The sequence below is a fragment of the Sinocyclocheilus grahami genome, unplaced genomic scaffold (assembly GCF_001515645.1).
Source record: "Sinocyclocheilus grahami isolate Dianchi unplaced genomic scaffold, SAMN03320097.WGS_v1.1 scaffold1045.1, whole genome shotgun sequence".
Classification (NCBI taxonomy): domain Eukaryota; kingdom Metazoa; phylum Chordata; class Actinopteri; order Cypriniformes; family Cyprinidae; genus Sinocyclocheilus; species Sinocyclocheilus grahami.
Genome location: NW_015506224.1, coordinates 198,523 through 212,337, shown reverse-complemented (window position 1 = coordinate 212,337; position 13,815 = coordinate 198,523). Strand labels below are relative to the sequence as shown.

Sequence of the window (13,815 nt, the reverse complement as noted above, 5' to 3'; positions counted from 1 at the left end):
GTGGGGGCGGGCGGGCGCCCTGCGGCGGGGGGGGGGGGGGGAGAAACGGTCGCGCGGGCTTCCGAACCGTGAGAGAGAGAGCCGCGGATCTAGCGGGTGAGGACTGAGAAAAGGACGAGCCCGTCTCGGATGCCTCCGCTAAATCCACCCGTGATCCCCACAACAACAGTCTGTGCTGTGCCTCGGCAACAGCAGGACCGCTGCCAGCGGGATCGCGAGCCTGGCCACTCTCATCAAACGCAGCCAGGCGAGAGCGGAGAGTGCGCAGCGAGAGCTTGCAGTGATGGCAATCAGCTGCTCGAAAGCTGACCGTGCATGCTCCGCTCCTAAACAAATGATACACAAATCGTGTGTATTCCCTGCCGCCAGATATCGTGGGCAGGGAGAAACACAGCGTTTGTAATGCCGTTCGCTCGCCATAGACTTTCTCATTGTTTTATATATATGAGTGCTTGTGCGGACAGACAACAGTAAATAGACGGACACATACACAGAGCGCTACTGAAGGACAGAAGCTGGGTGGCACCCGGCCGGATGCGCTTTAATGCTGTCTGGTCCTTACGTCACCCTGCTCGTGATGTCTTGCTGCTCCATTGGACGGATTTGACACGTGCTTCAGAATGCGGTCACACAAGGGCGTTCCCAAAGCGAATCTCGACGCAGCTCGAGTTCCTGAAGGGGAATCCCCCTTTTCAGATCGCAAAGCATGAATACATTTTTTCTGACCATTTTTTTTTCTAAACTGAAAAATTATTTTGAAGGAGCATCCATTAATTCAGAATTTTGAAAACAGGATCTAATTATAGCCCCTCTCATTGTCAAACCTAGCATATCAGCTAATAAACTCTTTTTCCTTTTTTATGTTCTCCATATCGGTTGCATCTTTTGTGGACTCTGCTAACTCTTGTAACTTTATTACATCTTCTTCCAAAACACACATTGAGCTATTAATGTCTCTCGTGGCATTGTGAGAATATTGCAGACACAATTGTTTTATTTGTACCTTCACAAAATCCCACCACTGCTGTAATGTTGAAAAATAAGATTTCATACCTTTAGCATTTTTCCAAAACTCTTTAAAAACGTATCTCACCCTAAAATGAAAATTCTGTCATTAATTACTCACCCTCATGCCCCTCCAAACCCGAAAGACCATCTTCGGAACAGAAATTAAGATATTTTTGATTCAATTTGAGTGCTTTCTGGCCCTGCATAGACAGCAACAGAACATTCAAGCAACATTCAAGGCCCAGAAAGGTAGTAAGGACATAATTAAATAGTCCATGTGACATCAGTGGTTCAACCGCATTTTTATGAAGCTACAAGAATACTTTTTTTGTCAGCCTTGGATGCGTTCACTAGAGAACCATGATGTATGCATGTGATAAAGCTGCTAATGCAGGAGTATTCTTACATAGAACGCCCATCTCTCTTAGTTCATCGTCTGTATATCCTGGTTCGAATAAGTAAGGCTGGGCAAAAAAAATTTAAGTCATCCTCACTGTCGAAATCTTCATACATGTTTACGAAGACTGTTTTATGTATAGTGTGCATCTTTCTCTGCTTGCAGCGCATCAGTTTTCTTTGTGCACAAAAAGTATTCTTTTAGCTTTATAAAATTGAGGTTGAATCACTGATGTCACATGAACAATTTTAATGATGTCCTTACTACCTTTCTGGGCCTTAAACGTTTTGGTTGTGTTGCTGTCTATGTATGATCAGAAAGCTCTCGGATTTCATCAAAAATATCTTAATTTTTGTTCTGAAGATGAACGAAGGTCTTACGGGTTTGCAAAGAAGGCTAGCTCAGAATGCATTGTGATGAACTTCATCTTGGAGATCCATCAGAAATCGCATACTGTAAAGTAGTTGCTAAAACCTACTTTGCGACTGTTAAAAAGTAAGTTATAGTATGAATGTCTGTAGTATGGATATAATTCGGATGTACTACACCCACCATGTTGTCACTGCAATAGTAAAGTATCCATCAGACGCATGCTTTAGAATCTCAGCAGAAATAGCGGGTCATCTGGGTACTTTTCGCCTACTGTTTTATAAATACTATGAATTTTGACATACTGCTCATCTCACATACTGTTTTTCAATCAATCACTTATGAGGTTCCATTTCATTTAAAATGCTCCCTCAAAAGACAGCTGCTATAAAGAGAGAAAGCTTAAATGATTTTAGCAAATGGCTGCAATATAACAAAGAGTGAAAAATTTAAGGGGGTCTGAATACTTTCCGTACCCACTGTATATAACATGTAGACTTTAAATTATAGAAAATATACTTTTAATGTGGAGGTTCACAGAAAATGTTTTTGTATTTAATAATATGAGGTGCAGTGCAGTGGAATGGGAAAAAAACTCAAATTTGAAATATGCAATTAAAAAAAAAACTGTTGAACTTGAGTATCATGTTTTTAGAATAGTATAGTGTCATGCATGATACTCTGCAAAATAGTTAAGCGCAGTGGACAAAGATGTCCATCTAAGTTGGCTTGGTAGCCTCGTAGGCAGCGTGCCGACATAAAGTGCCATTGCGCTCCTGACGTCCCGAGTTTGAGTCCCAACTCGTGGACCTTTCCCGATCCAACCCCCCTCACTCTCCCTCCCATTTCTCACCTGTCCTATCAAAATAAAGGCAAAAATACCAAAAAAAAAAATCAGTCTAGTTTCCCAGTATATTAATACATGACTCTTTATTTGTCCTACTCAGCTCCTGCTAAAATCCTGTCTTTCGGAGGAACGGTGACCACTCCATGGATGAAGGAAGTTCGGCTGCCGTGCAGCTCAGTGGGAGAGCCAACACCAACCATCAAATGGACCAAAGACAGGTCTAGGATCGGCTTACATCACTGTGTTTTTCCAATGAATCCTTGAAATTTTGAAACTTAAAGGTTTAGATTTTCAAACCAAAATACCTTTTTTTAGCCTTCTGACTCTTCACAGACATTCACCTCTAATTTATTCAAAGATGAGAAGATCAATATGACTGATTTGATTCTTACAGTGAGGACACCACCATCCCAGTTACTCAAGATGGTCACCGGAATATTCTTTCAAATGGTACCCTGGTGCTGCGCTCTGTGAAAGCCGAGGATTCTGGGTACTACACCTGCACGGCCACCAACACACTGGGGTTTGACACAATCATCGTAAACCTGCTGGTACAAGGTAGGTAAGCGCATACTTTCACGGGTAAAGGTGCTGTCACATGGAATTTGGCTCAATTTTGGGCAAAAAATGTCCATTGTCAATAGCAGTGCATAAAGCTCACAGGTCACTTTCAAAGTAGCCTTAATTTGGTCAGTTTGGCAATTTGTGTGACCAAATTAAACCTGTTGCAAAATCTGTGTGGGTAAATCTTTCACTCTCAATTTCACAGATTCTTATTGATGACTCAATTTCGACAACAAAAAATGTCCAAACAACAGTAAATGTGACCACATCTGTAGGGTGGGGATATAGATTATATATGGATATAGATGTCTTGTTTCAGGACAAGTAAAAGTTGATTTACGTCAAAACACAATGCTAGGAAAACCATGGTGGCCAAAATATTAAATATTGAAAATATTAAAAATTCCCATCAATCTCTGTGTCCTGTGTTATAGTGCCTCCAGATCAACCACGTTTGACAGTTTCCACCACGTCCACTTCTTCAATCACTCTGGCTTGGATCCCTGGAGACAATGGAGGAAGTTCCATCAGAGGTACAAGCACCTGTCCTGTCTCTTTCTGGTCGCCTCAGAATTTTTACATAGTGGGCTCCTCAAAGTAAAAGTCATTTCATTTTCTTTTCTCTATCTCTAAGGTTTCTTTACATTTTGCAGACTCTCTCTTTTTTTCTGTCTATCCGTCTTTCTTTCAGACTGTGATTAATCTGTCACTGTGTCACATGTTACTGTCAAACTGCTTGCATCTCACAGTAAATTAGGTAAAAAAAAAAAATAACAGAGATGTCTGTGGTGTTTGTGTGCGTAAAAGAGGGAGAAAAATAAGGAGGGTTGTCAATGGGTAAATCCTTATGCTGTGGCGCCCTTTATTTTGCCATCTGCCAAAGCCAAAATGAGACACCAAATCCGGGCCACATGATTAATCTGTCACTGTGTCACATGTTACTGTCAAACTGCTTGCATCTCACAGTAAATTAGGTAAAAAAAAAAAAAACAGAGATGTCTGTGGTAAAAGAGGGAGAAAAATAAGGAGGGTTGTCAATGGGTAAATCCTTATGCTGTGGCGCCCTTTATTTTGCCATCTGCCAAAGCCAAAATGAGACACCAAATCCGGGCCACTCCTAATGATGGGCGACGCCATATTGTGCATCTATTTGCATAACTGTGCAGTCAGCATTTCTCTCTCTGTCTGGGTTACTAATGGAGGTTTACTGCAATCTGATCAGCACTTCATCTGAGATTGTTACTCTAAGATTAGTCTGTAAGGTCAATGCGCCATCTGGTGGTGATGTTAGGAAGTGTTCTAAATTTGGCTTGCAATGCCAACATGATGAGTTTGATTCCCATGAATTGCATGAACTGATAAAACAATACAATATAATAATATCATTAATAAAATACTATCAATAATATATTGCATACGTGTGTGCATGTTCAGGTTTCGTGCTGCAGTATTCAGTAGATAACACTGAGGAGTGGAAGGATGTCTTTATTAGCTCCAGTGAACGCTCTTTCAAGTTGGACAACCTGCGTTGTGGTACCTGGTACAAAGTCAAACTTGCAGCAAAAAACAGTGTGGGAGCTGGTCGCATTAGTGAGATCATTGAGGCCAAGACTCATGGCAGAGGTGAGCAGTTATTACAGTTCTTGCAGCTTGTTTTCTTCCCTGAAGTTCATGTTTAATCAAGGTTCTTGCACCAAAAATGGTATTAATTTAGTTGCTTATGACTATTTTCCTCCATTTCACTAACCGTTAGAATTAAATAAGCTCGTTTTGCTACTTTACATTTGAGAAATGTGTGTAAAAAATAATAATAATGATTTGCTAAACAAGTTCAAAGTGGAAGATCTATTTTTATTCATAAACACTACCGTGCAAAATTTGAGCGTCTGTAAATTTTTCTTTTTGAAATAAGTCTCTTATGCTCACCAAGCAATATATTTTAAAATGTAATTGATGTAAATGTAATTCATTTCTGTAATGGCAAAGCCGAATTTTCAACAGCCATTATTCCATTCTTCAGTGTCACATGATCCTTCAGAAATCATTATAATAACTTCTGATCAACTTAATGTGTCCTCACTGAGTAATTTCTTTAAAAAAAAAAGTTTGTACAGTAGTGAATATCCAATAATAAAAATGTAAAACTCATGGCAAAGCCGAATTTTCAACAGCCATTATTCCATTCTTCAGTGTCACATGATCCTTCAGAAATCATTATAATAACTTCTGATCAACTTAATGTGTCCTCACTGAGTAATTTCTTTAAAAAAAAAAAGTTTGTACAATAGTGAATATCCAATAATAAAAATGTAAAACTTGAAGATAAATCTAAATCAATTGGGTGTTGTATGTGACATCTAGACATGTGAAATTAGATTATATGGTAATTAATCTATTGCATCAATAGGGGGTTTTCAGGACACATTGTCAATTGGCCACATTGGCGGCACTGAATGTAAGCAATGCCACTGAACCGAATGGAACTTGCAAATTTTTCTGATTATTGCTGCTGAAAAGTTAAAACAAATCAAGGAGAAGAGTGCAAAAAAAATCATGCCCTTTATAACTTGCTAAGTCCTTCTCTATATGATTAAGCAACTTCCACACGTTTTTTCCATGCTTTAGACAGCATAAATTAGTAGAACAATGTCTTCAGTAGTACAGTATCCATGCAATCCATGCTGTTGTTTACATCTTAGTATCTCCAATATGGCCGCGCATCCGGGTAACTGACCAAACCGTAACGTAGGTGCAAGCACTCTATACATCACACGATAATATAGATTGTGAAATGTGATCTTTTCTTGTTTTGCAGAGCCGCAGTTCAATAAAGACCAGCCCCTCTTCACTCACATCAACTCCACCCACGCCCGCCTCAACCTACAGGGCTGGACGAGCGGCGGCTGCCCCATCACTGCTGTCCTGCTAGAGTTCCGCCCCAAAGGCACCTGGGCTTGGCAGAGCGTGCGCACCAATGCCTCAGCTGACATATTCCTCGCCGAGCTGCGTGAGGCCACTTGGTATGAGCTAAAGATGAAGGCATGCAACAGCGCCGGGTGCGGAAACCAGAGCTCTCAGTTTGCCACTCTGGATTATGATGGTAGTAAGTTTACAAGCAAGAGAGAGTTTCATTCCCCAGTAATTCTGCCACCATTAGTCAAGTCACTCAATTTTCATTCAATAATTGTTCGGATGTACAAATATATTTCCGCCAGGACATGTAATAGAGGACAACACAAAAGAACATGAACAATTAGCAGCTAAATCAATTAATTAGGCTGTTTTTAGGCCTGAATTTTAGAGATAAGAGGCCTTGACGTGAGCTTTATCTCGATCTCTGTACTTATCTCTATTTCCTTTCCTCCGCAGGCACTATTCCGCCTATTAAGTCAGCACGAGGGGAAGGGGATGATGTTAAAAAGCTTTTCTCTATCGGCTGCCCTGTCATCCTCGTCACACTGGGCATGGCCTTACTTTTCATTATCCGCAAGAAACGCAAAGAAAAGAGACTCAAGAGACTTAGAGGTGAGAGAGAAATAGGCCGAAAATTTATAAAATGCTGCTTGAATAGAATACTATATGTACAAAGGTGGCCAAAATTGTTAGAACACTTGGCATATTTAAGAGGTTTCAGGGGGTTTTATTGAATTGGCCATTACAATACCAATAAAATGAACTATTGCCGAAACTACCTGCGATGGAAGGAATCTGCTGGAACATTGAAAATGATGGACTGGCCCCCTCAAAGTCTGGACCTCAACTCCGTCGAGCAAATTTGGGGCGAGTTGGAAAATAAACTGGACAGATCTGTTATACATTCAAAGGAAAGCCTTTGGTTTAGTTCGCAGATGGCATGGGATAACATTAGTGTTGAAGTTCTCAGGAAATATGTTGGCACTATGCCAGAGAGATGTGCTGCTGTAATTGCTGCAAAAGGTGGACATACCAAATATTAAAGTTAAAAGTGGATAAAAAAAACAGTACGACTCACTTCATCTGATAGTTGTTGTGCTCAGAGCAACCATCTGCATGTTTCATGAACATTATTAAATGAAATCATGTTTTGGAGGCAAAAAGGGTCAATCATTTCAGATCTGTCAGGTGTTCTTACCATTTTGGCCACCACTGTATAGTTTTTTTGTTTTTCATATTTTCATTAGACATTTTCAGAATCATTAGAATAAAATTACTCTCATTTCCATCTGTAGATGCTAAGAGCTTGGCTGAGATGCTTATCAGGTAAGGATATATTTACAAGTCTGTGTACAGATTAAACTCCAGAATTAAAACTCAAACATTAAACTCAAAATGAATTCCTTACATAATTTGTGTTTAAGGAAGTGGCAGTGGCAATACATTTTCCCCCTCTGTGTTTGTGTGTGTCTGTCTGTGGTTGTTTTGTAAATGGAGCAGTAAGAACAATCGAAGTTTTGACACTCCTGTGAAAGGCCCACCTCAGGGACCCCGACTGCACATAGATATCCCCCGTGTGCAACTGCTCATCGAGGACAAAGAGGGAATCAAGCAGATAGGTCAGTGTTTGCATATATGCAAATCATATGCTATTGCAATATATATATATTTTTTTAAATCTGAGATGGAGTTGAGTTGATTCCTAAAAGAAAATCCTAAACTCCTAAAACTAAATTTTTCCTCAAGGCATGTGTATATTTCTCTTTTGTGTGTGATAGGTGAAGACAAGGCCACCATCCCTGTGACAGACACTGAGTTCAGCCAATCAGTGAACCCTCAGAGCTTCTGTACAGGCGTGTCTGTGCATCACCCCGCTCTCATCCAGAACACAGGCCCTTTGATTGATATGTCAGACATCAGGCCGGGCACCAGTATGTCACAGCTCACCCACTCATTCCATAACAGATGGAAGATGGTATAATTAATTAATGTTTCATACACTCTCTGATATTACTTTTCTCAGATCCAATATCGAGGAAGAGCGTGAAGTCTGCGCACAGCACGAGGAACCGCTATTCCAGTCAGTGGACTCTGACTAAATGCCAGGCGTCCACACCTGCTCGCACTCTCACCTCAGATTGGCGGACAGTGGGCTCCCAGCATGGCATTACGGTCACAGAGAGTGACAGCTACAGTGCCAGCCTGTCCCAGGACACAGGTCCACACACTTGCACACACACACATTTCAGATTTTAAGAATATGTATGTTCCATTAACCAGACTTGGTCTTTTTCTGGCCAAAACGTTTGACAGAAAGGGTCAGCATATGAAAAGTGTTAACACTCATTCTGTCCTCTCCTGTACTCAGATAAGGGACGAAACAGTATGGTGTCCACAGAGAGTGCGTCTTCCACCTACGAGGAGCTGGCCCGAGCGTACGAACACGCTAAACTGGAGGAGCACCTGCAGCACGCCAAGTTCGAGATCACCGAGTGCTTCATCTCTGACAGCTCCTCTGATCAGATGACCACAGGCACCAACGATAACGCAGACAGCATGACCTCTATGAGCACACCATCCGAACCAGGCATCTGTCGCTTCACTGCCTCTCCGCCCAAACCGCAGGATTACGACCGCGGCAAAAACGTTGCAGTGCCCATTCCGCACCGTGCCAACAAGAGTGAGTTGACGACACATTTTGGGGGTGTTAAACATGTTGGAGCAGTGAAGTCCAGCTTGTGTAATTTCCAGAACTACCCCCCTCCCCCGGACCACAAAACCAGTCACAAGGGTCAATTTTTTAAAATGAGATGTATACATCATCTGAAAGCTGAATAAATAAAGGTTCCATTGATGTATGGTTTGTTAGGATATGACAATATTTGGCTGAGATACAACTATTTGAAAATCTGGAATCTGAGGGTGCAAAAATATTTAGAAAATTGCCTTTAAAATTGTCCAAATGAAGTCCTTAGCAACACCATATTACTAATCAAAAATTAAGTTTTAATATATTTACAATAGAAAATGTACAAAATATCTTTAGGGAACATGATCTTTACTTATCCTAATTAGGGGTTGAACGACTTCTGATTTTTTGAAGTCGACTTTTATGTGATGAAATTCGATTCGAAGTCGACTAGTTGCTGATGACGACATTAATGAACAAATAAGTCACAGCTATGGCATATGACGCAGCGCTGGCCACATGGCTGTTGCTCCTATAACAGCTTTTTTTATCAGTTCTTTTGTCTTTAAGTCGTTATATTTCTCACAGATTTCTGCTCGTTCTAAATCAGATATAGACAAAGTAGCACAGTAAAGATTACATTGATACGAATGCATTAGTGAGACAGCGATTGCGTGTGTGAATTAATTCTGCCTGGCAGCGTCTCTCTACTAGTAGTGAAGCTGTGGAATTTACTAGTTATTAAGAAATATATGCTTGAACTTTTCAGTTTCTAAGCTATTTTATTGAAAAATCACAGAACAGTGTTGACAATACATTTCCGCGCTAAATGATTCTGTGCGCGTGATGTACGTGCTACTGTCTGTAGCCCATGTGTGTGTTACAGTGCAGCAGCGCATTAGATTAGAATGCCGATTAATTTACCTGTACAATAAGCTGTTTAAAACATGCATTCTCCCGTTCAATTTCGAGCATCCAGTAATATAATCACACGTCTTGTGGAGTGCTTTCAGAGTATGCATTTATTTGTCATTTGAACTGTTTAGAAATAGAGTGTAAATGTGGAAGTCCTTCAAAGATTTCTTATCATGTTGCGCCCTCTATAGGACCAGCGACTAATCGACGTCAAGCTTAAAGCGTCATGGCAGAACATTGAAGTCGACTAGTCAATTAGTCGATTAGTCTGTGCAACCCCTAATCCTAATCCTAATGATTAGATTATTAATCCTAATGATTGTTAAATGATTTTAATAAATCCTAATGATTTTTGGCCTATAGTAATTTCATAAATTGTTGGCTATTGCTACAAATATATCCGTGCGACTTGCAACTGGTTTTGTGGTCCAGGGTCACATACTGTATATATTAAAGCGATATCTAAAGAATAGCCTCCAACTACAGAAGCTGCCATTTAACATTGTTTTACTGACACTTGTCTCTGTCCTACAGGTGAGTACTGTAACCTCCCCCTCTACATGAAGACCGACCCTTTCTTCCGGAAACAAGCGGAGCTGCACGACCCCTGCCCTGTGGTCCCGCCTCGCGAGGCATCCATCCGGAGCCTTGCTGCCCGGGCCTACCACACACAGGGCCGCCACATGACATTAGACCCCTCCAAGCAGCAGGCCCTGACACTGGGCCACGGCGGCCTGAGCAGCCTGACCAGCTCAGGGGCCTCTGGTATTTCAGGCCCAGCTTCAAGCGGGGCTGCTGGGAGCTCCAGCATCAGCTCAGGCACAGCCACCCTGCCCCAGAGGACTCTCACCATGCCCAGCACCTCCTCCACCTCCTTGGCCCTAAGCGGGGCAGCTACCGCTGGAGCAGGAGCCAGCGCGAGCTCCACGGGAGGCAGCGGCCCGACGCCTGGCAGTTCCAAGGTCGGGGGATCCAGAGACTCTCTGCTCGAGAGCAGCTCGTCCGGCCTGGGCAGACTGCAAAAGCAGAATGCTGGGGCGTACTCCAAATCCTACACTCTGGTGTAGCTCACACACATACGTATACACATACAGTACGTTCTCACACTCCTGGAGTCTGGGCAGGGGCGGAAATTAACAATGGCGCGACAGGGGTCTCTATCTTTTCCTCTCTGTTACCTTTTTTTTGCTTTCCTTTTTTTATTCTTCTGCTCAAGCTTTTTTATCTGGCCTTCTCCAGGATTAAATATGCCAAACCCCAGGACCCTTTCCCCCAATTCTGCCTTTTTTTATTTTGTCTTACGTTTTGTCCTTCTCTCTCGCTTTCTTCCCCTCTCTCCTTTCTCTTCTCTCTGTCAAAGACACCTTGGACCTTATGCACGAAATGCTTTCCATGTGCACTTGTTCATTTGATTTCTTGAGTTCAGAAAATAGGAAAAAGCGGTTTTAAGAGATACATTGTTTCACATTAACCTGTCTAGATGTTTTTAGGCTGTCAAAAAAGTGTCTCTTTTTATGTCTCTCATACTGCAACGCATTGCCTCGGAAAGCTTATGCATAAACGAATCCACCACGGTGTTCCGCCCCTCCTGATCCACAATGGTCTGGAAAAACAGCTCGAAGCTCGAAGTCTTGACCGCCTGAATCGAGTCTTTGGGATTTTTTTCATGCAATTGATGACACAGTATAGAGTGTTATTGACTATTTTGTAAAGAAACAAGAAAAAAAAATGTGAAAAAAAAATGTCTGGAGCCATTTTCACTGCGGATGTATGGTTACTGTACTTTAATTTTTTTGTTCGGTTTTCTATTTTCGAAATGTTGAACTTTAGCACTAAGGAGGGCCGGGTGGATCCACTGAGCTTTCTCAAGCTTGTGTACGTGTGGTGTGTGTGTGTGTGCATGTGTATGTATATGTGTAAATATATATGTATACATGTGGCCAGCACACACCTTTAAAAGACCTCTCGACCTAGCCTGCGTGCTTGGTCTCTTGGCATCGGATCGGCTTGAAGACGCCAAGTGCCGCCCACTGAGCAACAAGGTCTAGAGTCCATCTGAAAAGGGGGGACAAGTTGGAGAAAGTATGTAAAGGGTGGATGCATCTCCCTTCTCTTCTCTCTCGACTCCCTTCGATATGAAAGAAAGGCTCTTGTTTTGCTGTTTGTTTGTTCGTTCGTTCGATTGTTTGTGTTTGATGCCATATACCTATCACCCCTCCTCCCCCACCCAGACCTCCCCCAAAAACGTTACCACTTCCTCTGTCTCACTGTGAACGCCTAACAGCCTCTCCTGGATGGACCGAGCACAGGCAGAAAGGCGGGAAGAGGGCAGAGAGGTAGGGAGGAATTAGAGGCAGACGGGCCCGTGAACAGAGAGGGAGAGATATCTGCCATCGCTGTGTAGCTTTTCTGTGTTTGTTCATCGTTTCTCTTTATTCTTTGCTTTCCTTCCCCACACGAAGACTCTAGCGGTCGTTCCTATTCGAAGGTCTTAGAGACTCTAGCTTTAGGTAGCGCAGGGGTGGATAAAGGAGGGAATGAGTGAAATGTAGGAGGAGGGGAAGGTTTCATTCAACCCCTAAATGGATCGAAATCCCTCTCAACCCTCCTTCGTTCACTCAGTTTCCAAAGCAAAGCCCCATCACAGAGAAACTTCCAAAAATCGACAAACTCTCCCAATGATTTCAATGGAAAAATAAAGTACTACATCAGGGCTCCTGCAATACAAAAGAAGAAAAAAAAAAAGAAAATATATTGCAATGTTTGTTGTCAAAATATATACATATATATTTCTATCTAAAGATATAGTAAATATATACATGGTGAGAGCAGAGATTTAATGCCATATCTAATTGAAAAAGAAAAATTTTATTTTAAAAAAAGATTTGAAGACAATCGCTCAGTGGGAGGTGCAGCAGTAAGCGAGAGGAGGTGTCGATCACGAAACGCTGAGATAAACGGGTAACATAACTAAGAGAGATTGAAAAAGAACAGCAGAGGGTGTGTTTCGACATGCCGCAGTTGGGAATTCTGGGGAAAGATCGTTGAGGTTCCCAAACTAACTTCCTGTCATTGTTATAATCAGCCGGGCTGCATAGTGCAACACGCCTGTATGGTATGAAGGAGATATTTATGGACATTTCCGAACACACTCTCTACAGTTGCTTGGAAACAATGGAAATTTGCCACTGCAAATCCAGCTCATAAATGGACATCTGTGAGTGCCATCTGAATCCATGCACCATCTCTACTGCCCAATGAATTGTTTAAAATACCCACAGTGCTTTGAGAGCTTTCCATCAGGTCCCTAAAGAGACAGTTCACCCAAAAACTAAAATTCGGTCATTATTTACTTACCCACATGTTGTTCCAAACCTGTACAACTTTATTTCTTCTGTGGAACACAGAAGTGTCTCGTCCATACAGTGAAAGTAAGGGTGTCGCAAAATACTGCTATTGGTGATAAGTGAAATATTGATATGGTAATACCAGAAATAATCCAGCACCAGTAATATCGGTTTGATATTCCAACATAGTGTATTGCACATTAACGCTGGTCACCACCCATCATAAAATGGAAAAACAGAAGATGATGCAGTGTGTAAAAATAACAGAAACATAGAAATAGAAATGGCTCTAACAGGTCTAAATTAACACAATTTGGACCCCACTGACTTTCATTGTATGGAATAATTGATGAATAGTGTATAGATTGTGAATGATGACAAAATATAAATTTTGAGTGAACTATTCCTTTAAGGTGAGATTGCTCCTGTGATATTAAAAAGTCAAGCTTTCAGCACATCTGATAGTTTAGATCTTATTTATCAGGGGAAAGATTGCTACATTTATGTACTGCATATTTATTGTTAGAACACACAACCCCTGCAGACTTCAGCACAGGAAATAGCACACATTTATTGTTTGTACAACAGGATTCAGTTTCATGCAGCCGCCTGATCATATCTCATGTTAGGAAGACTTGACACAACAAATCCTAAGGTACAGAGTAGGGACATGTCGTGTTGGGTTTAAAAATTGAGCGGATTGAACAATAGTATTTCTGTTTGTGGCATATGAAAAAAAAAATCTGTTTGACTTACCAGGAGATGT

The 13,815-nt window shown here is 41.5% G+C and overlaps 1 protein-coding gene across 1 annotated transcript in view; it reads left to right on the top strand.

Annotated features, from left to right (window-relative positions):
* LOC107566081 (Down syndrome cell adhesion molecule-like protein 1 homolog) overlaps positions 1 to 13,077 on the top strand; it is a 160,354-nt gene extending 147,277 nt beyond the window's left edge. The window contains exons 21-32 of the mRNA XM_016251458.1: positions 2,722 to 2,839; positions 3,016 to 3,179; positions 3,620 to 3,718; positions 4,620 to 4,808; positions 6,001 to 6,288; positions 6,555 to 6,710; positions 7,394 to 7,424; positions 7,599 to 7,717; positions 7,877 to 8,029; positions 8,122 to 8,316; positions 8,467 to 8,778; positions 10,237 to 13,077. Of these exons, the coding sequence (XP_016106944.1) occupies positions 2,722 to 2,839; positions 3,016 to 3,179; positions 3,620 to 3,718; positions 4,620 to 4,808; positions 6,001 to 6,288; positions 6,555 to 6,710; positions 7,394 to 7,424; positions 7,599 to 7,717; positions 7,877 to 8,029; positions 8,122 to 8,316; positions 8,467 to 8,778; positions 10,237 to 10,769 (2,357 nt within the window). The 3' untranslated portion in view covers positions 10,770 to 13,077. The remainder of the gene's footprint in view (positions 1 to 2,721; positions 2,840 to 3,015; positions 3,180 to 3,619; positions 3,719 to 4,619; positions 4,809 to 6,000; positions 6,289 to 6,554; positions 6,711 to 7,393; positions 7,425 to 7,598; positions 7,718 to 7,876; positions 8,030 to 8,121; positions 8,317 to 8,466; positions 8,779 to 10,236) is intronic.
* Positions 13,078 to 13,815: the final 738 nt, after the last annotated feature.